General features: G+C 41.8%; 1 protein-coding gene across 1 annotated transcript in view; it reads right to left on the bottom strand.

The window, feature by feature from the left end:
- LOC121673102 (armadillo-like helical domain-containing protein 3) overlaps positions 1-23,493 on the bottom strand; it is a 124,425-nt gene extending 100,932 nt beyond the window's left edge. Inside the window, exons 1-14 of the mRNA XM_042046153.1 lie at positions 23,376-23,493; positions 16,856-16,967; positions 16,340-16,396; positions 16,069-16,215; positions 14,144-14,251; positions 13,230-13,322; positions 12,290-12,364; positions 11,534-11,620; positions 8,199-8,255; positions 7,113-7,156; positions 5,526-5,586; positions 4,563-4,609; positions 3,814-3,889; positions 1,121-1,214 (exon numbers count right to left, since the gene is read on the bottom strand). Coding sequence (XP_041902087.1) covers positions 1,121-1,214; positions 3,814-3,889; positions 4,563-4,609; positions 5,526-5,586; positions 7,113-7,156; positions 8,199-8,255; positions 11,534-11,620; positions 12,290-12,364; positions 13,230-13,322; positions 14,144-14,251; positions 16,069-16,215; positions 16,340-16,396; positions 16,856-16,967; positions 23,376-23,407 — 1,090 coding nt within the window. The 5' untranslated portion in view covers positions 23,408-23,493. The remainder of the gene's footprint in view (positions 1-1,120; positions 1,215-3,813; positions 3,890-4,562; positions 4,610-5,525; positions 5,587-7,112; positions 7,157-8,198; positions 8,256-11,533; positions 11,621-12,289; positions 12,365-13,229; positions 13,323-14,143; positions 14,252-16,068; positions 16,216-16,339; positions 16,397-16,855; positions 16,968-23,375) is intronic.
- Positions 23,494-23,740: the final 247 nt, after the last annotated feature.

Raw genomic sequence — 23,740 nt, 5'->3', positions numbered from 1 at the left:
AGATCACTGCCTCTGCTGAAAGCAGGATGGAAGTTTTGTTTTGATTTTGTTTTGTCTTGTGGTAAATGAAAAAAGAAAAGAAAAAAAAAGTGCAAGCAAGCTGTAGGTGTAGGTAAGCACAAACTCTGTCAGTTGTATAATATGGTGTGGGGGCGGATACATTTGAAATGAACACATTGAACAGAAGCCCACAAAATGCCCATCCCTCCACATTTTATGCTATATGCACACAGAGACTTGAGACATAGGGGACTTTTTATCTGAAGCTTTTGTTATCCATGGCAACAAGATAGAATTCATCCATGAGGAGGATCATCCTTAACTAGGGTATCAAATGACCTGAATAGCTGATATAACTGAGTAAACCCAGGCTGCTTTTCCCCAGAAATATTTTCAAACTGTGCTCTATTCAAATTGACTCTGTTCCTTCATTAAACACTCCTCAGCTCAGATGCCATTAAAGTATGTGAAAACAGCCATTTCATTTCTTCTCTTAAACTAGGCTATATCGATCCATACCTTAAAATGAAAGGGTTTTATTTTAAATTATTTCAAAGTATATTTATGTGGACACATAACATTGCATTTAGAAGAAAATATCTCAGGGTAAGCAGTCCTTTACAAAGCCTATCAAAGAAAAGGCAAGAATAAGAGGGAGGAATACTTCCACACCCAGACTGAATTCAAATCCCAATTAATTCAAAGCTGAGGACAAGTGCATTAACTACAAGCAGGAATCCACAGCGATTCTCTGTAAATCTGTTCCAATGACAAATAATCCCAAGCAAAGGACCTGACACTAGAAATATTCATAAGTAAAAGCTGACATAGAATAACTCATGGGCAGGGTGTACCTTCATGCAGATATTGGGGCAGTACTGCTTTCAGAAGGAATATCAGCATAATTTAATTGAGCAAAACACAAGGCAAAATAAAAATAAATTTGAGTCAAAGAATCTTGCTCATGTTCAGTAAGGCAAGCCACTCCAGGAAGAGACCACCAAGTTACATCTGCTCCAGACAGATCTTATTACTTGCAATCTTCAGAAAATAGTTTGCTGGTTATTTTACAGTTTTAAATTATTCTTCCTCAGGAAAATTAAGAAATTACATTTCTTACCATCTGAAGAAGGCGGAGTGGTTCCAAGTGGAGTGACAGGTGTTGTTGGAATTGGGCTTGTTGGTGTTGTCATCAGGCCCATTTCAGGATGGCTCTGAGAGAAAACACAAATTCACAGGTCAACTGCTTCCCCAGGCACTAGAAACACAGACCACTACTTGTACTGTTCCATGCTCTTGCACAATAGACATGACTAAAGAAGTCTCAAGAAACTCCAGCCTCTCCTCCAAAGAGCCAGGCCATGGTTCCTGGCCTTGGATGTCTAACGATTAAACCGTACATCAATTTCTCTATTCCACAAAACACAAAAATACATCAGAAAGTGGTGGCTCTCCCCAGCAGACAGAAAAAATACCTTTCCCTAATGGAGAATGGGAGAAGGTTTGCAAAAGTCTACAATGTTAATAGCTTCTAATTCCCCCCAAAACAACCCAAGGATGTGCATTTGAAGTCTTCCTCCAAGACCCTTTCACTTCTCTTTCTAAGAGCAAATTCTCCTCACTCCTGCCCCCAATCTGTTCATATTCAAAGATGATGGCAATTTATTACTTTCCTGTCTCACTGTAAAGCCCAGGCACTGCAGGAAAACAGTGCATAACATAAATAATACTATCATTATCGATCCTCTCAGCTTCCATCAGCCAGTTACTCTCCCCATTTCATCTTGGCTAATAGTTGCCTGCCTAATTACTGCTCTGACTTCACTCTTTGCAAGCTCCCAGACCTATCCACACTGGTGAGAGCGTAGGCAATCTGCCATGCTATTTTTGAGTGTGGCTGCCAAGAGAAGTGTCCATTTCATAGGGCAAGTTTTACATAAATGTATCATCTGCCTTAATATATCATCACAACTTCAAAATAAAAGAAAGATACAGAACTGCTGCTTTGATGTTAGTTCCACAGGATTTTTCACAAGTGGATATCCTCCACACTGCCTCTGAATACCTCACTTTATGAGCAACTATAAATGCATGTATTTTATGGGAAGCACAGACACACATACTACAACTCAAAGACAATTTACATCCCTATAGCTACCAACTTAAATTTAAAATACAATTTTTCACTGAAAGTCTTACATAAGCCAGGTTTCCTTCCATAGGTTTTCGGGGCTTACCTCCTTCCTCCAGAACAGTAAACCAGTAATTGAGAGACAAGAGTGCCACCCACCAGCTGTGGGTGCTCAGATTTGCTGCTGGGTGGCACTCTTAACGCTCCAGATATCCACACAACTGAAGCCCTGCTCTTCCCATGGGCCACACAGCAGCAGGGAGCCATTCATGCAGCACCAAGCAATGGACACCAGCTTAGGCAAGAGCATTCATCAGCTTTTACGATGTTTTTTCAACATGACATGACCTACCTTGCCCTCTCTTAAATGAAGGATTACAGACAATCCACCCAAGAATATCAGTTCTCCAATTCAACCCACTGATCAGCGGCTGCTTCAACTATCACTTTCACAAATAACTAGTCTATCCTTTTATTTTTAAGAGCTTTTACTCTAGCTGGTCTTTTTCTGCTCTGCTCTTTTCCCTCCCAAATGCCTCTCTTCCCTCAGCAATATCTTGACCACACAATGGCCTGAGTTGGTATTACACAGAACTGAAAGAGCAGAAATCTCTCAGAAGTGCTAGAAATTAATAACCTGGGAAAAGACAAGCAGGGAACCTCAGCAAATTAACCATCCATGAAACAGAAGCTTTCTGCAGAGGCTGTAGATCTGCTTATCAGACCTCTTCCATCACCACTACTATCAGGAGTTGACAAAGGTCTCCTCTGCCATGCCAAGTGTCTAGCCTGTGATGTATGGCTGCACTCTGAGGAACTGAATAAACTGGGGAAAGGTGTTAACCGTTTTGCTGATGTTGTTCTTTTCACAGATTACAAGCAGTACCTACAAACCAAAATTAAAAACCTGAACCTGAAGGTTTTCCTAAACACATCAGGCTACCCTTTCAGCACAATCACTGGATCAGACAGGCTCATTATCTGCCTCCCAGCAGCAACCACCTCTGCAAACTCACGTAGCATTTAGAAAAGCATCCAGAGATTTGTGATCAGAGCAGCCCACTGCCTCTCAGAAGGCTGTTTCTCCACCATAGAAAGCCCAAGGACAAGTGCTATGCTCCAACAACTAGTTCCCATGCCAAAAGGGCTGGGCTCTCCACAGAAGTCTGAACACAAAATAGCATTTGAAACAACAACTGTCCCATGTCAATTAGTCCCTAAGTGAAGAATACCCAAAACAGGCAATAACATGCAGTCCATGCACACCCATACAGGACAATTCATCCAATTTGGGAGCTGAATCAGCCTCTTTCTCTCAACCCTAACTTAACAAAACTGTGATTTGCTCTGAGAGCTACAGCAACCTGTTTGCTCACTCCTTCCTCCCCCTAAGTGGAGTATCAGTAGGGCACAGGAGGCACTCCATGTAGTCCTTTCCATTCACTGGCAAAAATGAATCACTCCAACATGAACTGTGACCTCAAAACTCTACTTATTTACTGTCAAGGCAGGAAGTATATCATAAAATTCTTCCCAGGCCCTGGCCAGCTTCTGATCTTTCATGCTGATCCTATGACAAATATACAACAGGAAAAAAAAAGAAAACATCTTTTCACCAATGGCTCTCCGATTTCAAAGACATCCACTACAAAGAAATGGGGAAACATTCCACTGAAACTCACTTGTGCCAGAACTGTGATGAAATTCCGGTTTAAGTGAACAGCTTCATAGAGGGCCAGAAGGATGGCTTCATTTGTTCTGTGGAAAGGATACAGACAAAGCCACAGTTAGTGATCACAATACCAGGAGCCAAGTTTTCAGAAGCATAGTCTATCTGAAAAAAGAAAAATTTTTTTCAACTATGGAAAGCTCGGCCTCTGCAATCCAGTTGTTCTTCTAATTATTAGTAGTACTAATAATAATACAAGTAGTAGTAGTAGCAATCCATAAAAACAGCTATTTTTAGAGCTCAACTACAGTCTTTGTTGCCTTCCCACTGAAGGTGTCCCTAGTTGCTCAGTGTTTTCCATTTGAAGTCCTCTCTTTTAAGAGCAAAGGATCCTAAAGACACTAAAATCCCTCATATTTATCACTTGACCCCTGGATTTAGAAAATATTTTGGTGGGGGCCAGAGTGCATGAACCATCACTTACCACATGCTACCTCTGACACACCTATTATATGTTATAAATGCCTCATAAAAACCACTGGAGGGTTTTTTTTTAATAGACTTCACTACAAGCTATTCAGCTGTGTCTCCTGCTGCTGTATCCTTCTCAGGGAAGGGCAAACCCACAGTTTGCAGGGGTGTGGTAGCATTTTAGTGACAGGAGAACCTGCTCCTCTAGTTTGCTTTGTGACATTCAACAGCTCCATGATGGAGCGGATCACACCGACCAGTTCATTGTGTAAATAACATCTGTGCACTTACTGGACAGAGATCTTCTCATCGGCATCTGCTATGAACATGCTGCCCACCTATGGAAAGAGAGAGCATTGCACAGCAGGAATTCGGGAAAGCTCTTAGCCAGCAAGAGACAGCACACGGATACAAACACATTTTATTTTGCCATACTGTCACTGACCAATGCTTCACTTTACGAATCACGAAAAAGGGGAAAAAAAAAAAAGACTGGATCTTGAATCTCAGCCTGGATTAGTGTGCCAGGACACAGGGACTGTTTCCTGTCTGCTTGCCCCAGGGTGGCCACAGTTTTACCCAAGTCACTCCTGACAGACAGCTGTCAACACTGAACTATCCTTACTTACAGGAAATTTTTCTGCTACTTAGATCTCAGAAGACAATTAAATCTCAGACTAAAGCAGTGGATTCTCTTTACAAGGAAGAAATTCACAACTGTTTTTGAAGGGTATCCCTCCAAAAATGCAGAGTGCGCCCACGGCAGAATCCAAGCTTTACTCCATAGCTAAAGTGCATCCAGGCTTCAGAAACAAAACAGTAAAGAAACAAAACTGCAAAGACTAGTGACAGACCAGACTATGTGCCACTATGTTTTAGGCCACATCACCACAGTAGCAACTAGTGTTTGAAAATATATCGCCGTTTAAAAGGATTAAGAAAGTTTAAAAAATGATTAAAAGTTTAAAATAAGGTGATTTTTAAAATAAAGTCAACTAGGGTGAGGAAGATGCAGGAAAAGAATTTCAGCTATCAACACAAGAACAGAGATCTCGTCCTTTGAAAGAGCTTTCCCAGCCAGACACCACCCTCCTCAGAATACAACCATTTTAGCTGTATTTAGTTCTGATTCGTTCAATCCACCTCTCCCTCCAGAACCCACATTCCAAACCCACACTTTTTAGGAACACTCGCCTGCTGAACTTGCATGAATACACCTTTTTAAGAACAGAAAAACACCACTTCCTTGCTTACCATGTTAGTTAGGGCTGAGAAGAAACCAGTCTGATGCTCCTCTTCCTTATCTTTGTATTGCCTGAACAAAAAAGAAATAAGGATGAAGTTTCAGGGTTAGAAATTGAACTAGGGTTACTTCACCTGAATCCCTATGAGTTATTCTTATTTGATAAGAATATAAGATGGAGGAAACTTCAACATTCAACAGCCCTTTTCAAGAGCTCACAGAAGAAGAGACAAAGGGCATCAAAATATCTGTAAATTGTGTAAAGTTGAAGTGGGGCTGCTGAAAGATGTGAAACTTCAACAATGCTTGTGCTGTTACAGAGGACACAAGCAGTTTGGGCTAACGCTGAAGGAAAGGGATCAAGTAACTTAAGAAATTTTGTCCTGCACTGGCCAAAGAGTAATAAACCACATGAGAACACAGAGTCAGTAACCACAGAACAGTTTCATTTCAATCATCATCCACTACAGACGAAATCAGAGTCGGTCACCACATGGACCATTATGGTTCATGGTCTGGTCTTGCCTGATCCCACTTTCCTGGAGCAAGTGAAGAGACTAGAACTAGAGCAACTGAAGTCAACAAATAGGTTGGAAACCTCAGAGTTAAGCTACACTGCTTCATCTAGCACTCAAATGGATTAGCAAAACTCACATGACCATTTATTTTGTCTGTCACACAGGAATCTGATCACACACAATGCAACATGCAAAGAAAGGAACTCTAAATTCTTGGGAAAGGGGAAAGGAATAAGCTAAGCAAAATAGGCCATGGTCTGAGACAGCTTTTGTCAGAATGAAGGAAGTTGGGTGGGTGAAGTTTTTTTCTGCTTTACTCTAATCATTCACTCTGTTATATGCATCTACGTGATTTGCCTATCTTGCAAGTCACCTGCATAACTATCACAGCAGACTTTCAAAGGAATTAAAACATTTTTCTGGATACTTTGAGAATCCTACTGCACAAAAAAAATTCTTGAGTTTCTCAGGTGAAATTGCTGTAAGTTTCCAAATTTTCCTAAAGCATTTTCCTCTTAAGAAAACTTCCATCTTTTATGCTGCTGCTTATGAAGCGGAGGCTAAGAATACACTACCCCTCCTGCTGACTTTCTGGCTCTTTCTTCAGCAGCAGTTACTGCTTTCCACCATTTGGAAGAGTTTACATCCCCTAATTGTCTCTGATCTGACATGAGGACAGCCCTGGATACATTTTTTTGTTTTAGATAGTGTTTCAGCTAAATCAATTTTTTCACAGAGAAGTTCTCAGCAAATTATTATCTTTTCGCTTGTGACTAAGATTTTACACAAAGTTCATACAGAGGTAAAATCCATGACAGTAAAAACATACAATGGATATCCTCCACTACAGCAAGATCTCTCCTGAAGCCCATCAGCCCAGCTGATACAGATGCATTGAGACTTGCAGGGACAGCATCAACTGAACCAAAGTACCTCAAAGCATAAGATTATTCCCTGCCTCTCCCAGGTGCATCAAGGCTGTTAGGTGATAAACAAGTGCTTTAACACCAAAAAAAAAAAGTTTGTGAAAATGTTTAGCAACAATAGTGTATTGATAAACAAGACACAATCAGGTTTTACCTGTTATATTCTGATAAAGCCTGGGCAATTACAAGTCCCATTCCCTGAAAAAAAAGCATTAAAAAAAACTTCACATTAAAATCTCAAGGGAGAAAATCACACACTGACCACACATAGCAATGCTGTGCCCCCCCCAGATAATCTAGCATGCTATGCAGAATTTCCCTTAAAGCTGTTTGAACTATTAAGAAGTGCTATGATACAATATTATAATACAAAAACGCAGACAACAATTTAAAGTTATTTATCTAATTACTAAGTTCAACAGAGAACCTTTACTTTCCTTGGACCTCCAGATAGAGCTCTCACTCAAGAAGCCTAAGTAAAGCATCAAGAAATTTAGAAGGAAGTTGATGTCAGAGGAAGGACATCCAAAAACTCAAAACAAGAGTCATAGACACTAATAACCTTTGAGTTCTCACAAACAGCCTCCACCATCACAAAACTACTACACATCCTTTCTGTCAAGCCAATTTAATTAAGTCAGAATAACAGTTCTCATTCTTTATTTAGCATGGACCTTATTTTTTACTTCAGGCCTAAAGAGCAGCTTCCAAGTCCAGAACTCACATAACTCAGTCTGCTGCCAGTTTTTATCCAGGCCTGGGTAAAAAACTCACTGTGGCTACAATCCAAAATATGTTGCAGGACTCTTGATACTCTTAGATAGATACAAGCTTCCACTGAGTTACAAGAATTGACTTGTGGACTGGTAAAATCAAGTGACACAGCACTGGAAATGAGACCCCCTTTGGCATAAACCATCCTGTGCCTCTTTGGCACATGACAGAAAATAGTGTACAGACAGTTCATGAATGCATAATAGATCAACTTTAGCATGTTCCTTGCTACGTAGCTTTTTAACCACCCCCACCATTTAACTGGTGATCAAACTGTCCAAATCGTGAGCTGCCTAACCTACTGCAAGAGCACAGTTAGGGCTGAACAAGCACTGTACTGGTGTTCCTTAGAGCAGCACTGTTCTGAGACCTGATTTCTACCATACACCATGTTTGCATTCATTACCCTACACCCTACATGAGAGAGCATCCCCAGCAGCACAGAGGAATCAAGCCAAGTACTCACATTGAGCGTGGCCTCATCATCCACAATGGAGAGCTTCACAATGTAGGGATTCACTGACTGCTCAGGGTAGGGGAAGAAGGAAGAAAGAAAAATGGTTTTAAGTTCCGCCTTCGGGGAAAAAAAGTCACTATTATGTTTCCCAGTTTACCCAACCACCTGGGAAGAATCTCTGTTCTTTCCCATAAAACAGAACACACACAAAGAAGCAGAGTCACAACACATGCTAAGACTGCTATGCCTGGGACACCTCCTTACTGGCTCAGCCAGGCAGTCCCCTGATTTTATTGGGAAGAGAGGGAGTTTCTGTCCCTCCACCAGCTCATCTGTCAGTCTGGAAAGTGGAGCAGCTGTCCTGCAAGCCTGTTATCTGTGACACACACGCAGCTTTGCAGCGGGAACAGGCAGTGACGCTGGGATGGAGCATTAGTGCTCTGCTATCTCCCTTCTGCAACACCTTGCAAAGACTGCTTAAAGCAGCACCCAGGAAGGCAGGACAACGTTACAGACTCATCTGCTGCTGGGTTAGAGATCAACACTTTGTTTAGACCACTAAGAGCTGGAAGTCTCTGGAGAATATAAATGCCTTGAACTTAGCTGAAGAAAGCACGCAGGCTCCATCTACAAAGACAAATGCTAATAATGTAGGAAGCATTTTAGATTAGCAATGCACATTTTTCCTCGTTTATATGTGTCAGTGCAAAACTAAAAAAGCTGATTTTGAATCAAGACACAGAAGAAAAGTCTCATCTGCAGGCAGGTAATTTTTCAGGGAATTGGAGCTTGAGTAATTACTTTTTTTGTTAAAGAGATTTTTTTAAAAAATAATTTGAGTTATGCAAGATCTCTGGAAAAAAAAAAACAAAACACATGAACCTTGTGATTCTCCTAAGTTGTATCTCTTCAGCACCTGTAGTTATCTGTATCAAGGAGAGGCAAGTGCACAAAACTGGACACGGAGGGCTGTGGGATACATTATATGCTGCCACACAAGCACACAAAGGGAAAACCCCACATTTTAACTGATTTCTTTCAGCTCTAAGAAAAGACACAACATGCAGTTCTAGCAGGTTGAACATGAGGCAAATAAACTTCTGCCTAAACATTATCAAAGAGTAAGTATTTAAAAGTCACTACCTGATTTTATGTTTTAACTTGCTATCCTATCAGCCATCCCTTAAAACACTGGGAAAGTGATCAAATAAATAGTTTTTCTCACAGTATTTTCTTTCTCATGGTATCAATGCAGAAGTATTTTCTCTGAAATCAGGACTAGTATTAAAAAAAAAAAAAGCATAAAATATAGCTGAAGGCTTGAGTAAGTATATAGTTGGAACAACTTCTGAAAATTATTAGGATTTCAGTCAGGGGCATCCCTTTATATGTTCCAAGTAAAGACATGTAAATCCTGAGAACAGAAATTAATAAGCAAGCCAATATCTCAGCAACATTGGTAATGACAACATGAAGAGATACTCTCCACAGAATTTGGGAGAAGATTACAAAATTCATGTCCCAAAACTATGAAAGAACATCCTGATGCAAAACTCACTGGTATTTACACTAAAACCAGACACAAAATCATAGTCAGCTAATGAATTTTGAGCCTTATTAGATTTTCTTAAGCAGCTGGAAACACAACTTAGCAACCAATGGAGTTCAGACTGAAAGAGAACCTTTCAGCTGTGCCAGTTAACTAAAAAGAGAACTCCAGAGCACCTGTGGCATGCAAGTGTGCTACAATCCACTGACAACCAGACAACCACCATATTGACTCTAAGGGCCAGAGAACAGCAAATGAAAGCAGCTACTCAAGGACAAAGTTTGTGGCTGCATTACTACAGGCTTGGCTTGTAGCGCTGCTACAAAGGGCAGTGTTGGGCAGTTGTCCCATCAAACCTTTGTGGGAGTAGCTTTCAGCCTTGCCAGAGGAGCTGCTCAAGCTGAAGTTCCCCTTGCTACATATCTGCTTCAGTTGGGTTGTATGGATTGCACTTTTCAAACATCAGCACACCTTCCTCTGAGTGCCCAGTTTCAAGATGCCTCAGACAGTGTTCTCCAAAGCACTCGACCCCAACTCAGTACTCCCCAGAAAGCCACTGCAAAGAGCCAAGGACAATGTGCACTCACAGCATCCTACCTTACTAAGGACATAAACTACAGTCCACAGCAATCCATGCCTCAGGGATGGGATTACACAGCTCTCCACCATTTGTCTGAATGTTGCAATGAGACCTCTGGTCTTCCCAGTCTGCTCTCCTAAGTAACCCTACTTACATAATTCCCAACAGTTTTCCGTCATAGCCGTATATTAAAATCAAACTCCATGTTCCTGTTCCATGCTACCACAGCACAGAATGCTGAACAGAACCTGCAATTCATGATTCTGACATCATTGACAGGAATGAGAAATTAACAGGCATTACTTTGACACCAAGTGTAGCTCCTGTCCTTGCATGTTCTCTAGGTCTATTCATAATTCAGAACAAGACCTATTATAAAACCAGGTAGGTTTTGAAACCTGTTCCCTCCTAGTAATTCTGTTAAAGCAGGGGTATTCCAGAACTTTCCTCTTTTCTGCCTACTGAAGTACACTAAGATATTCCTATTTATAAAGAAAAAAAATCCTGATCATTAAAGCATCATGCCTCATACAAAGAAAAGCCAACATTAGGTTATTCTGACATTCAAAATGTTTTTCAAGCTGATGAGTAATGGAAAAAAAATAGGAATACACCATAAACATAAAGACGATGATGAATAAAGTTCCTCAAAGAGGAATCCATCAAAGAGACAGAGAGAAACTTCTCTTGGAAATACTAGCTGTGACGTTTCAGTTCATTCTTTGGTCACAGCTTCACCATCTCTTCTGGGGATCTGTACTCTTTCAGCCAGCTAGTCGGGTTCTGAATCACAAATTCAGTCTGAAGCCCAGGATGACTGACAGCTCATTTTATTTTGGAGATTATGTATAACCACACACACACACACACACACAGAGGCAGACATCTGGTTTGGCACAACAGTAACTCTTCCAAAAGGACCTTCCTCAGACTATTTCCACAAAGGAAATGCAAATTCCCCAGGTAGTTTCTTTCATGCTGGCATGGAACAAGCTGTAGGAATATCATACACATTTGATTATACACATACATCAGAGACAGACACAGGGAGCATAACAGGGCTGCCTTGCAAAGCTTCTGCAGCTCTGTGCTGACATCCTGATGCTACAGTGTGCACTGCTAAAAACTGCACTGTGTGCTGCCTTCATAATCCAGAGGCCACTCTAAATTAATAAAGTAGAGAGAAGTGATGTTTCTGCTACCCAGAACACCTACCTCATACTTTCTGTAGTTGACCAGCAAGGCCAGAAGGACAACAGCATCATATCCATGTTCCCTGCGACTGAGAGGGCTGGACAGGATCTGGAATAAACAGTCACACTGTTCTGTTCAAGCCTGCTTCAGGAAGCTTGCAGTGACTCAGACAGAGCAGAATCATGAAATGTATGTGCAAGAGCAAATTATGTCCTATCTGAAAGACGATATTTAGGGTGAAGGGAGTGTCAGTGCCTCAGGGGAGTTCTGCACACAGAGAAGCTTATTTATCATAGAAAGGATGCACGTAGGCTTTCAGGGCATAAAGGGCATGTATGTTTCTCAACAGGATTGGACAGTATCTCAGTGAATCACCAGCATTACCTCTGCAAGTGTTCTGGGTTTCTCCAAGGCTCAGTTCCACTGAAAAAAGTATAATTTACCCAAGAGCAGAAAAAAACTTGATATATCCTCACTGCCTTTTGAAAAAAAGTTTCTCCAATACAGGAATTCTGTGTGAAATTAGCCCAGAAATCTGTTCAGATTCTAACTGTACATAAATGTTTCAAGTGAAAATACTTTAAATAGTCAGTAGTGACTAAAAACAGCAGACTAAAGGGGAGAGAACATTACAAAATATATATATATGACTGAGCTATGAATAAAAGCAACAACAGTGCCAGTGAACTACACTGCACTGAAAAAGCTGAAAAGCAAACACATTACTGAAAGTTCTCACTATGGAAGAGCACCCGCAGTAGAAGGAAGAACCCTTACCTGTAAAATAGCTTCAAATATGCTGTTAATCATCACATACTCCAGGATGGTGTTCTGGCTAATGTTATCTGTCACCTGAGTACAAATACAAGTTTTAAAATCTCACCCAAAGCCTCCACCCATGCTGTAGCTGCCTCTGGCACACACTGGGAACAGGAGAGTTCTGCTCCCAGATGGACACATTTACCCAGAATCTCACACTTAGCAAGTCAAGGTGTGACTAGCAGTAGAGCTAGACATGAAGTGAAAGAAATCCGTCCTGCCTGCCCTCTCTCTGCCAAGCACCACCCACAGACAGAGCTCCCTGTTCCTCCACACGCTGGTATTTTACACAGCTGCATGAATGACAACAGCCATCAGCTGTTGCAGGCTGAGAGTGAAAAAGGAGGCAGAGAATGAAAAACAGGCCACATATGCTCCACCAAGATCTTATCATGAAGAGGGCAGTGAAGACCTCCCCCACTCCCAATTTTCTCTTATCACAGTCAAAATAGGTCACAGTTGACCATCTCCAAGAGCTGATGAGTGGCCATTTATTACAACCTCCTCATTCTTCACATCCTCACCATTCTGGTCTACTCCACACTTTTTGTCTTTCCTCAACCCTTCTCCCTTTCTTTCCATTTATCTGAGACTTCTTAAATATCTTTTTTCTTTAAAAAACCCACACCTGTGAATCCAACTGACAGTTCCTCCTGCCTCTCCCCTTTGGCCCCAGTTTGCACCCATCTCACAGGATGAAAAGCGCCTGCTAGTCTGCGTTGGCATCTTGGTTAGAACCATCATGCGTATTCTGGACTGGCCCTTGTTCTCATTCACAATTTCTTTCCCCTTCTTAAGCTTCACACTGCAGCATTCTGCTCAAGTTTTGAAACAGTTCCATCCCTCAGATGTGGCTCATATAAGCCCTTAAGTTATTATACAACTTTTAAGTACTTACTGTCACCAAGCAGAGAAGTAGCTTCAGACACAGGCTTTTGAGGCTTTCAGAACCTTCTGCACAGAGGAGGGAGTCCAAGCTCTCCATCAGATTCTAAAGAACCATAGTCACATTATTCAAAAGCAGTATTTTAAATTACTTGAAATATTTTTATAAAAAGCTTTCTGGAAGATTCAAGAAGAGCACCAATATAAAGCCATGTTATTCCAAAGTCAATAATTGAGCCCTTACTACTTCTACACAGGCCATAGTCATACTATCACTTCTCAACACTGTTTTGTGTTAACTACAGTTTAATGACTACTGGCATAACATCATAACATTTCCCATGAGTTTTCTCTAGATGAAGCAGCACACCTCCAGTTAACAATACATATATCAATTATGATTAGAAATCTGATAGGCAAATTAGTACTTAATGTTTTCCCCAAATGGACTACAATTTTTACAGAGAAGAAAAAGATACAACAATAATTCAGCTTTATCACTGGTTACTTTGTCATTTCCCAAACTCAACATTTTTACAGTGAAGAGCATCAAGTAAGTTTAAAAAAGTACATGTGCTGATGGAATGTGAGAACACAGGGTATGACTATCAGATAAAGATTAAGCACAAGGTATGAAGTTCAATACTATGTAGTAATCGCCTGTGACAGCCTTTTCTAGCTTTAAGGTCTCTAAACCACAGTGACTGCACAGTGTGGAACTAAAGGAAAAGAAAGTGCTCCATTACAAACCAACCCAGGGACCCCAAATGTCTGTGCTACTGTCAGGTACAGGAGAGCTATTTTTAGTAAGTGGCTCAAATATTTCCCCGCAAAGCTGCTGCCTGGTAGACACTCCTGTCTGCAACTCACTGCCCTTGCAACACAGCTGCTGTGCAAACTGCTCCCTCTACATTGCCAGGGCCTCACCTTCATACACAGCTCTGCCTTATCAAAACCCACAAGCATGTTGATGATGTCAAACCCAGAAGTGGATTTGTTCTTCTGATGGACACCTCGAATTAATGCACACAAAGTCTGCAAAGGGAAAAAACAGAAGGTGAGATGTAAGGCAACACCTCCAACTCAACAGCAAAACCCATTGCATGACCATCTCCTAGCACTGGCAGATACTGAAATTAATACCACCAGCCTGGAAGCCACACATTTTGTCTGACCTTTCCTCCAGCCCTGTCATTTCTAAAGAGGATCTTGGATGATGACAACTCATTAAAAATTGGAGAAGAATGTATTTGTCCCTATTTTTCTTGTTTGAGCACAAATTTCTGTTTGGCGACCACACTGCTATACCAAGTCAGACCAATAAACTGTGTCTTTGTCAACAACAAGAACCAAGCTCCCCATCAAACAAAACAAAACAAATTGGCTCCAAGTCTATTAGGCAGCTTAATTACTGCTTCATACCAAGTTCTTGAAGATCACTGCTAATACACAGGTATCAGCACACTATGCTTCCAGCAGACTCTCTGGAAAATTTATGGGCAGCAAATGACTAATTTGTCCTAAGAGAGGGAAATGTCTGGGGTGACTTTTGTCATCAGGCACCTCTCAGGCCAGTGAAGAGGGGAATGAGCAGGAATGTAACTAATGCAGTTTTAGATTCCAGCTTAAGTTCACCAGTGAGAAGTAATTAGTTTCAGATAAAGCTGGAGACAAAACAGACCTGATGGAATTAGCAGACCTCTAGAAGCATACAGAAGCAAAAAGGTAAGGTAGACATCCTTTTTTTGGTTACTGACAGAAACAGATATTGGGCTAAACAAACCTTTGGTCACCATGCTCATTCTCAAAAAATGATTGCTTAAATAAGTTTTGGCTTTGGGATCATTTTCCACATAAACACAGTCTGATTAAGGGAACATTGTCCCAGTTTGAGCTCAGGATGTGTTACCTGGTTCCTATTTACATGCAAATGGCAGGATTCTTGTGACCTGCCCTAACTTCTTCCAAGAGTCTGGATACAAGTTTAGCAATTTGGGGCTGGTCTAAGCTGTCTATATAGCTATAACTAAAACTTTAATAGAACCCTTTCAAACTAATTCTAAAAATAACAATAAAACAATGCAAGATTGTACGTCAGAGATGTAAATATTCTGTTTTAAATCAACTTTTCCCAGCTCACTGCTGCTCCAATGTCTCCTACAGATGACTTCTCCAAACCTGAATTTCATATCCTGTACTCCTAAAGCTAAGATAAGCAAATGCATTCACCAAACGGTAAGAATCAGCTTGTGAACTAGTAACATCAAATATTGAGACTGAGGAGGGGAGTCTCCCATACAAGATATGGAACAGCAGAGCCTTGGTAAGGAACAACTTGCACAAAAATGGCTATTAATTCCGGGTGATAATTCTTCACAGCTTCCAGTTAGGAAGTGTCCAGGTGGGGCAATATCCTGCGTAAATTTCACACTAACTTCTCCAGAGCTTTATTTCATTTTGACCCATGTGGAAATTGAAGAAGGCAGCTGAAATGAGGGAGAAGAGGAGAAAGTAAAACACAAAAGCTACACAGCCTAAAACACAAAGGTCACAGCCTTCTGAGACCCCAAACTGACAGCCTGCAATGTGAACAAGCCCCTTTGTCTCCTCACTGCCATCCACTTCATCCTCCACCATCAGACCCTCTTGAATTCTGAAACCCTCTATTGCTCTGCCAAGAGTAAGGAGACTATGAACGTTTGGAACCTCCACAGACAGTAAGTAGCAACTGCCCCTTAGACATTACTTCTTCTCAGTAGCAAAGAAACAAGCACAAGGTGCTTGATACCAGCAACAAACATATTGTCTCATCAGAAGCAGAAGAGAGCCTTCCCTGTCTCCCAGTGTGGTACCTGTAATGCGTTCACCACTCTGATTGGGTGCTCCTCACCCAGGGCCTGGATGCAGTGCTGAAACAAGCAGTTGATGTTATCTTTTATCTTCATTAATTCTTCCCCATCCAGAGCCTCCAGCTTGCCTTCTAGGTACTCCAGGTTGACCTGTCAGGTTAAGAAGCAGTTCATGCACATTACACATCACCAACACCTTAGAAACAGAAGTCCTTGCACTGACAGTCTGCCACTTCATAGGCAGAACAGCAACAGGATGTTCACGTTCTGTTACCTTCATCAGAAATAGCTCCTCCCAAAACCTAGGGTTGCATTTACTGGGATCCTCTGTCTGAAAGGAAAAGGAACAGGCATGAGGGCAAATAAATTATTCAGGCAGAATTTACAGAATGTCTATATCATGGGTCACTCAGAGTCAGTATCACTCGCTGGATGACCAAGCGGTCTCACAGTGCAGAATTCTGGCTACACAGATTCCCAAAAAAAGAAGGACCAACAGAAGTAGCTCTCAATTGGGATGCCTCTGTTTATGTTCTGAATTGTTTTGTGAGAAATACTGGGAAAGCCATGACTTCCCACAGATGGTACGGTTCTGGTACCAACAGGACAAGGAGACATTTTGGAAGAGAGCAGAATACAGAGCTCTGCATGACAGTAGGAGAGGCTGGAGCATGTGCCTTCACTGTGCAGGCCTTACCTTGAGGAGAGAAATGCACTGAAAAAAACCCTCGGCATAAACTAAACCAAGAAAATTTAACACAACGCTTTAGAAAGATGTTCAACTTCTTACCGTGAAAATTTCATCATACATCAACACCACTTTCTCTTTCAATGGCTTCTTGGAGGCTGAAGATTTCCGGAGCAGCCCACCTTTTTTCTCCGTTTGGGCCATGCTGTATACCCTGAAGGTAAGAACAGACAAAAAAGGCTCAGAAAACTTGATCTTTTCTTCAAGGCATATCTGGCCTGCCTCAACCATGAAAGACTTTTTCAGCGCACTGAAATACTAACAGTCTCTCACAAGCTGTAAGTAGGGGCATTTGTAACTATACCAGATAAGAAATCAGATCAAAGGACCCATCTAGTCCTATATCCCATTTCAAAGACATGCAAAAGCCCACAACACACAGACAGAAACAGAATAATTAGTTTTCTTAATTCTTCTCTATTAGAAACTGATTCATGATCCAGACCAATGCAGTTTACCTCTAGAAAAGTTAGGTATTTTTAATCTCATTGGAGGAATTGTGATACTTGATATCAAATAGGTACCCAGTCTTTTTTGATGCTGGTGAAGCCTCAAAGACATCTGGTGACAAAAAGCTCCTGAAACTATTTGAAAGTCTTCTCTTACCTGTTTAATTTGCTGCCTACCAAAGCACTTCAAATTCTGCTTTTGTACTCTGAGGTGGCATCCAACACAAGGAAAGCCTCCATAAAGCACTCCTGCCACCCTTGTTCACAACTTCCTCTCCACCTTAGCATCCTTATCTGTTCCAGCTGCTCTGCAAATCAAGCCAGAGAGGAACCCCAGCCTCAAAAGCATCCCATGTGGTTCAGTTTTGGGAGGAGGATGGAAGACAGGGGACAAGTTTTACAGAGATTTCTTTTTTAAAACAGATGAATTTCATAATCCACTTGACAGCAAAGGGTTTTCTAAAAAGGCAAAGAAGTTTTACTATCATTAATTGGTGTCTTCCTGATTATACTACTTTAAAAAAAAGTAGTATCCTTATTACAAAATGAGCCCTTACACAAAGTAATGCGGTCCTGAGCCTTCTGCGACAGACAACCCACTCCAGGGGCTGACTCAGAACACACAACTTGCCACATATTCTCAACCTCATGTGTGATGCTACAAAATGCAGCACTACTCTGACCTCGCAAATACGCATTTATCTGCAATCACAGATTTTCCTGGCAAGCATCACAGCTTTAGCACTGTTCTAACCTCCTCCATCACTGCAGCATGTCAGAAGTACTCAACAGAAAGGGAGAGCCATCCATTCTCATACCCCTGAGCGCCTAGCCTTTCTCCCATACCTCCAAAGGTAATTACACACGTGGCAACAGCATATCACACAGAGATTTGACTTAAGTCATGCTCCACAAAAACATGGGCAGGCTCTTGTGGTAGTTGCACTCAGCCATGATAAATTATGCACAGAGAGGTAAGTTCACTGTTTGAATCTAGGACCCCAGAGCTTTCTGAGCCGGCAGCCATGGAGATAACTTTGGATGTAGCCTCAATCCCAGACTGGCTGAACCCCCTCCCACAACCACAAGAGGTTTAGATCTGTCTTTCCCTCAGAGACCAAGATCCATCAAGTACTGAATACCAGTTCCAGATCTCTTTTACATTCTTTCCCCTACAGAGAATTTTTAGCTGACTTACAACTATGTTCTCAGCTAGGACTCTCAGGCTTCCAGAGTCAGTTATTCAAACATCCACCCCTTTAGCCATAAACCTTGGTTCTAAGTGGCAGAAAAACATTTTTAGGCCTGAAGAAACAATGCTGCTGCAAAAGACCCTACCTCAGGTGCAAAGGGAAGGAGCTTTGCCTGGATGGGAAAGGGTAGGACAGACAGCAGCAGATCTCACACCTGAAAAGCTAACATTTACATAGGCAGAGAGGTGTTCTGTCTACCCACTAGAAAGGGAACCAGCTGGCTGGTTATGGGCTGGCGTGAGAATGGGAAAAGCCCCAAGACACACTGACAGAAGAAAACGTAGCAACCACTGCACCATAACCTTCTGTAAACACCAAAATTATTCCTGTAGCCTAGCAGGTCTATGTATCCAACTAAGATGGAAGAAAGTTTCCAACTAACAAACAAAACAGAAAACATTATTCAATCATCTTGATAGTTTCTCTTTTACAGACCTTGCATTATTTTTAAACTGTCATGGGAAATAAGACATTATTCTAGTTAGAAACATAATTGGAAACACTGAGAAATCTATTAAAAGCCAAATCAAGAGTGATGTCACTTTTAGTCTTGGAATACAAATCTTGGGTAAGATTGCACAAAACAATATTCCTACTAGAACTGTGAGTTTCTGAACCTAAAACAGCTGCCGGCCTCAGCATACAAACACATCCATCAGTGTGCTTCTAATTGAATTACAGCTAACGAATCCCAATGTCAAAACTAATAAACTAACTCTCAGTGCTTCTAGGTCAGCATTCTCACATCAAATGTGTACGTGAATAGGAGGGGATCAATAAGCTCTGCTTAGTCCCTGGACTTACAGAGCTGCATTTTAACCCTTTTCCTACATTTCCAGAAAGACAGAAAAATCGAAATACCTCAAGACACAAAGGGTGAGCACCAGAAGGATCGCACAATCATGTGAAAATTCTAGTCTCTGTCAAAATGGGACTTAGGATTCACGTTCTCTCAACCAAAGCTGCACAAAGCACATACAAAGACAACTGCTAGAGGCAAGGATTAAATAATGTTCTTGTTTATAATTTTCTATTCTACAAATGAGCGCATGGAGGAGCAAGGAGAGAAACGTAAACCTTGCCTTTCATGCCAACGCTTTATTAGGCTGTGTTCGTTTCATGACCTACGATGATCAGGCCATACAAATGGTCTTTTCTTTTCACTTTACGCAATTACATTTTCTAGATGTCATAAAGACAAACAGAAAACTGCATTTTGTTAATGGAGACCTTCCAGGCAGCTGCAGAAAACAACAGCTAAATGCACAAAACATTTATAAGTAAGTTGTAGAGGTGTCAAATTATCATAATGCCGTGACAGCTTATGAAAACAACGACACTGAATATAATTAACAATTTTCCTTTAAACATCACATTTAAAAAGCATCAGTGCATTTTCCACATCTTAGGTTCAAATGGATAATTTATTCTGTCAATAGGTCATTCCCATTAACACATGCTGCTAAGTGAATCCTGCTGTATTCACTGACTGCACAGGAGAACTGCCCCTCAGGGCCAAGAGAAGCACACACATGGGGATTTTTAGAACAACAAATACTTTGCTGTGCAGCAGAAGATCCAAGATGCTTCATCTGGAACTAAAAGAAAACTTGACAGAGCACGAGTCTTGGCAGCTCAAAGGCAGGAAGTTAAAAGCCATGGCAGACACAAGTTCAGGCATACTCTTGCTTTATCTCTCATCAACCCCAAGATCAGCTGATCCAGTCAGGAAGGGATGAGCACATCCAGCCATCCACCTCCTTTCTGTTTCATTCCGGAACTCATAACAGAGATTCCAACCAAACATATGACATTCCAATGAACACAGCTCTGTTAGATTTTTGTTAGAGCAGCCACAGGGAAAATGAACCTGGTATTTTGAGTCTGAGATTTACTCAGACTTGTGCACATTGAAAACTGCTACACAAGGCTCCACGTTGTCACTCAGCTCCTGTACAGACTTATCAGTATTCCATAGACTGTCTTTTAATAGCAAAAATACTATAGAGAGGATAACACTAATGCACATCTACACCATCAGGATCCAAAACTTGTAACTTGTGTAACCTTGCATGCAGCCCATCAAGCACAGCAGTTTGCATTCAATTGCCTTGGCTAACAAACCTGAAAGTTTTCAAGATTATAGATGCACATATAAAACCCCAACATGCAACCATACATTAATAAGTGTATTCTTTTCATTGTGGACCCCTCACAAAATATACTGTAACACTTCTTGGCTAGACAAAAAGAATACAAATGACACAAAACTGTACTTTCACATAGTGACTTGCTTGGCAGACCATTTATTCCCTACCTGGAAAAGACTGTGCAAATGATGTGATCTTTATTCATTTGTTAATGTCAAAGCTCTGAACCTCAATCAATATTTATAAAGACTCTGAATAAGAACTGAGATATTTTTGCTTTTAGAACCCAATGTCCCTTGACTTGCCAGAGCTACTAAGATTGGACTCACTTGTTCAAACATTTCAAGGCCAGCAATTGCCTCCTCCCTCACTGAGTGTATGCACCTGGGACTCAGTATGATCATGCTTTGCCTTTCAAGGTGTTCTGCAGGTATATCACTCAAGATAAAAAAAAATTGTTCAAAAACTGCCTCAATCCTGCAAGAGGCAGGGATAAACCCCTGTCTAAAAGTTAGCATATAGCTTCTAAAGCAATGTGTTACAAGCTAAGTACTCATTAAATTCTTCAGAGAAGTACCAGGAAAAACTTGCACTTAATCCATGTGATGAATCTGCAGAGTAAATACTGGAGCTGAACAACAGGCAGTTACAACACAGGTCCCAGTGCTCATTCATCACTGGAAGCAACAGACAACCCGCACCCAGTACAAGAGTTTATGAATCCCAGTGCACAGGGAGCGCCTGGACCCAGTTCCAGCTCCTCTACTAAAACCCCCAGGACCACCCACCAGCAGCCCAGCAGACCACTATTAAAAACAAAGAGAGGGAGAACAGATCGGGCAGGCTAGATTTTGTCAAGGTTTTAGCAACCATCATGGCCAAATTTCTGCTATAAGGCCTTATTGCAGCTTATTCTCCACAAACTCTTGGGTTGGCAGTTACAGCTTGTGCAAGTGCAGCCACACTGCTTTTGTATTCCATCCACTCTTTACAACTTCATTTGTATATTGTCCATTGGAATAAAAACTGCTCAAACTGTGCTTTCCTCTACAACTGTAAGGTGCTCAACCCACCACCAAGGGAAACAGTAACAGCATACAAGCCTCGGATCCACGCAGCAAAATGTCCAGGTGCCTTCAGGCAGTATGTAATGAGAAACATATTCTGAGGGTGTGCTGATGACAAAAAACCCATCGAGATCCTACTTCTCTTTCTACAGTACAAAGCAACAACCTCCAGCACGGTCACAGTATATATGTTTTTACTAGAAATTCCTTCCATCCCACTCAGAGCAGAGCAGCGTATGTGCTTCTACGTAGTACAGTCTAAAGTTACACCACTGCTAACCTATTTTTGCCCCCTTGAAAAATGGGAAAAGCAGCTTCCTAATGCAAATACAGCCACATTACCTCCCAATGCACCTGCTTTAGTAATGATATAAAAGAGCAACATTTGAGCGACGATTTTAACACTCCATCCATGGTTGCATTTAATTTCTATCTGTCCAGTTACAGTAACACCCAATCCATCACCTCACACCACCAACTAGCTACGCTTCTTCCTGTCAAGTCCATCCAGAAAAATGCTGCGTGATTCCACCAGCATCTGTTCACACCATTTTCATACAAGGTAATTTTTTCATTTCACCACACTTTCTTTCTGTATTCCTGGCTATCATGACCAGCTCTCTCATGTCAGAAAATGACTTTGCATTTTCACTTTTCGAGCCCTTTAGAACCCATCCCACACAGTTTTTCATTAAATATTCCGCACTGCCTTTACATTCCCACCTAAAAGCTCATGTCACTTGCAGATCTTTTCAGATGCCTTCCTTCTGAAGAAAAACACTCTCCCTATAACCTTCCCCTGCCCTTTTCCCATGGCTTCAGCTGCTGGTGTGGATCCAAGGCCCATGCTGAATACAGTGCAGCTGCATGACCTCGGCTCTGACTTCTGAGGTAGCTGCTATGTTCTAAGAAGCTGCACAGAAAAGTCATGCCAAGATAAGAAAAGTGGAGCTGCAGAGTGGGTAACATTTTTGAGATACAGACCATCAGCAGTGCAAGTATGCAGGAGTTAAAATGCAAACATGAAAATGTGTAAGTTCTAGGAAAAAAAAAAAAAAAAATTAGGGAGCCAGAATATAGCAACTCAGCAACTCTGAGCAGCACAGGCTGACCCTTCCCCTCCTGACGGATGTCTGCATAGCTGCCTGGTGTGTTAGCAGGGGAAGGGAGCAGATGAGTGCTTAGCCCAGCAGCTCATTAAAGCCTCACTGTTCCTTTTGTGCATGTTAGCCAATAACTGTGTAACATTTTTACACTGTATATACCCTGCCCACAATATCTCTTTGCACACATGACACAGTGGATCATCCTTTTATTATGGGAAAGCCAAACTGATGTCCTTCCCCCCACCCTCGAAATTCCTCTTCTGCATTTTTGTCACATTTCCTGCTAGAGCTCAAACAGCTGGTGAACTGCAATCACCACGTATCGCAATGATTCAAATGATCTCATTGCTTTGCATATTCCACCCACCTGCTCACCCTAATTGGCTCTCATCATATATTCAGATTACAGTCTCTACTAAGGAGCAAACTTTCTTACAGCGACATACGCAACAGGGTTTGACCGAGGCCGCAGCTTGCTCATTTAGCAAGTGCCTCTGCCTTCAGCATAATAAACATTGCAAGCTCCCACTGCTTTACCACTGTTTGCTGCTCCACCTTGCTTTGCCCATACAAGTGCTCGGAGAAGCGTGAGGGAAACCGTGTAATTGGAACGATCAGCGAACACTCCTTCTTTTCCTAGAAGGAGTTGTCTCGAACCCAAACCACCCGGCAGCCGGGGGACAGCGAGGCCCACGAGCAGCCCAAGGTCTGGGCTGCGGCAGGCCCCGAGGCCTCCTCGGGGCCGGCACCCGGGGCACGCACCGGGGCACCGCGGCGTTACCGGCGGGAGATAAGTAGCAGCTCCCGCTGCACGGGCTGCGTACGGCCGCTCTCGCAGCTAACCGGGTGGGCAGCGAGCGGCCCTGGCACGGGGTGCCGGTGCCCGGCGAGGCCCCTCGCGG

This window comes from Corvus kubaryi, unplaced genomic scaffold (assembly GCF_017639235.1).
Source record: "Corvus kubaryi isolate FWS band 111438036 unplaced genomic scaffold, C.kubaryi_AGA036_p1.0 65196, whole genome shotgun sequence".
NCBI lineage: Eukaryota > Metazoa > Chordata > Aves > Passeriformes > Corvidae > Corvus > Corvus kubaryi.
This window is presented reverse-complemented; position numbering and strand designations above follow the sequence as displayed.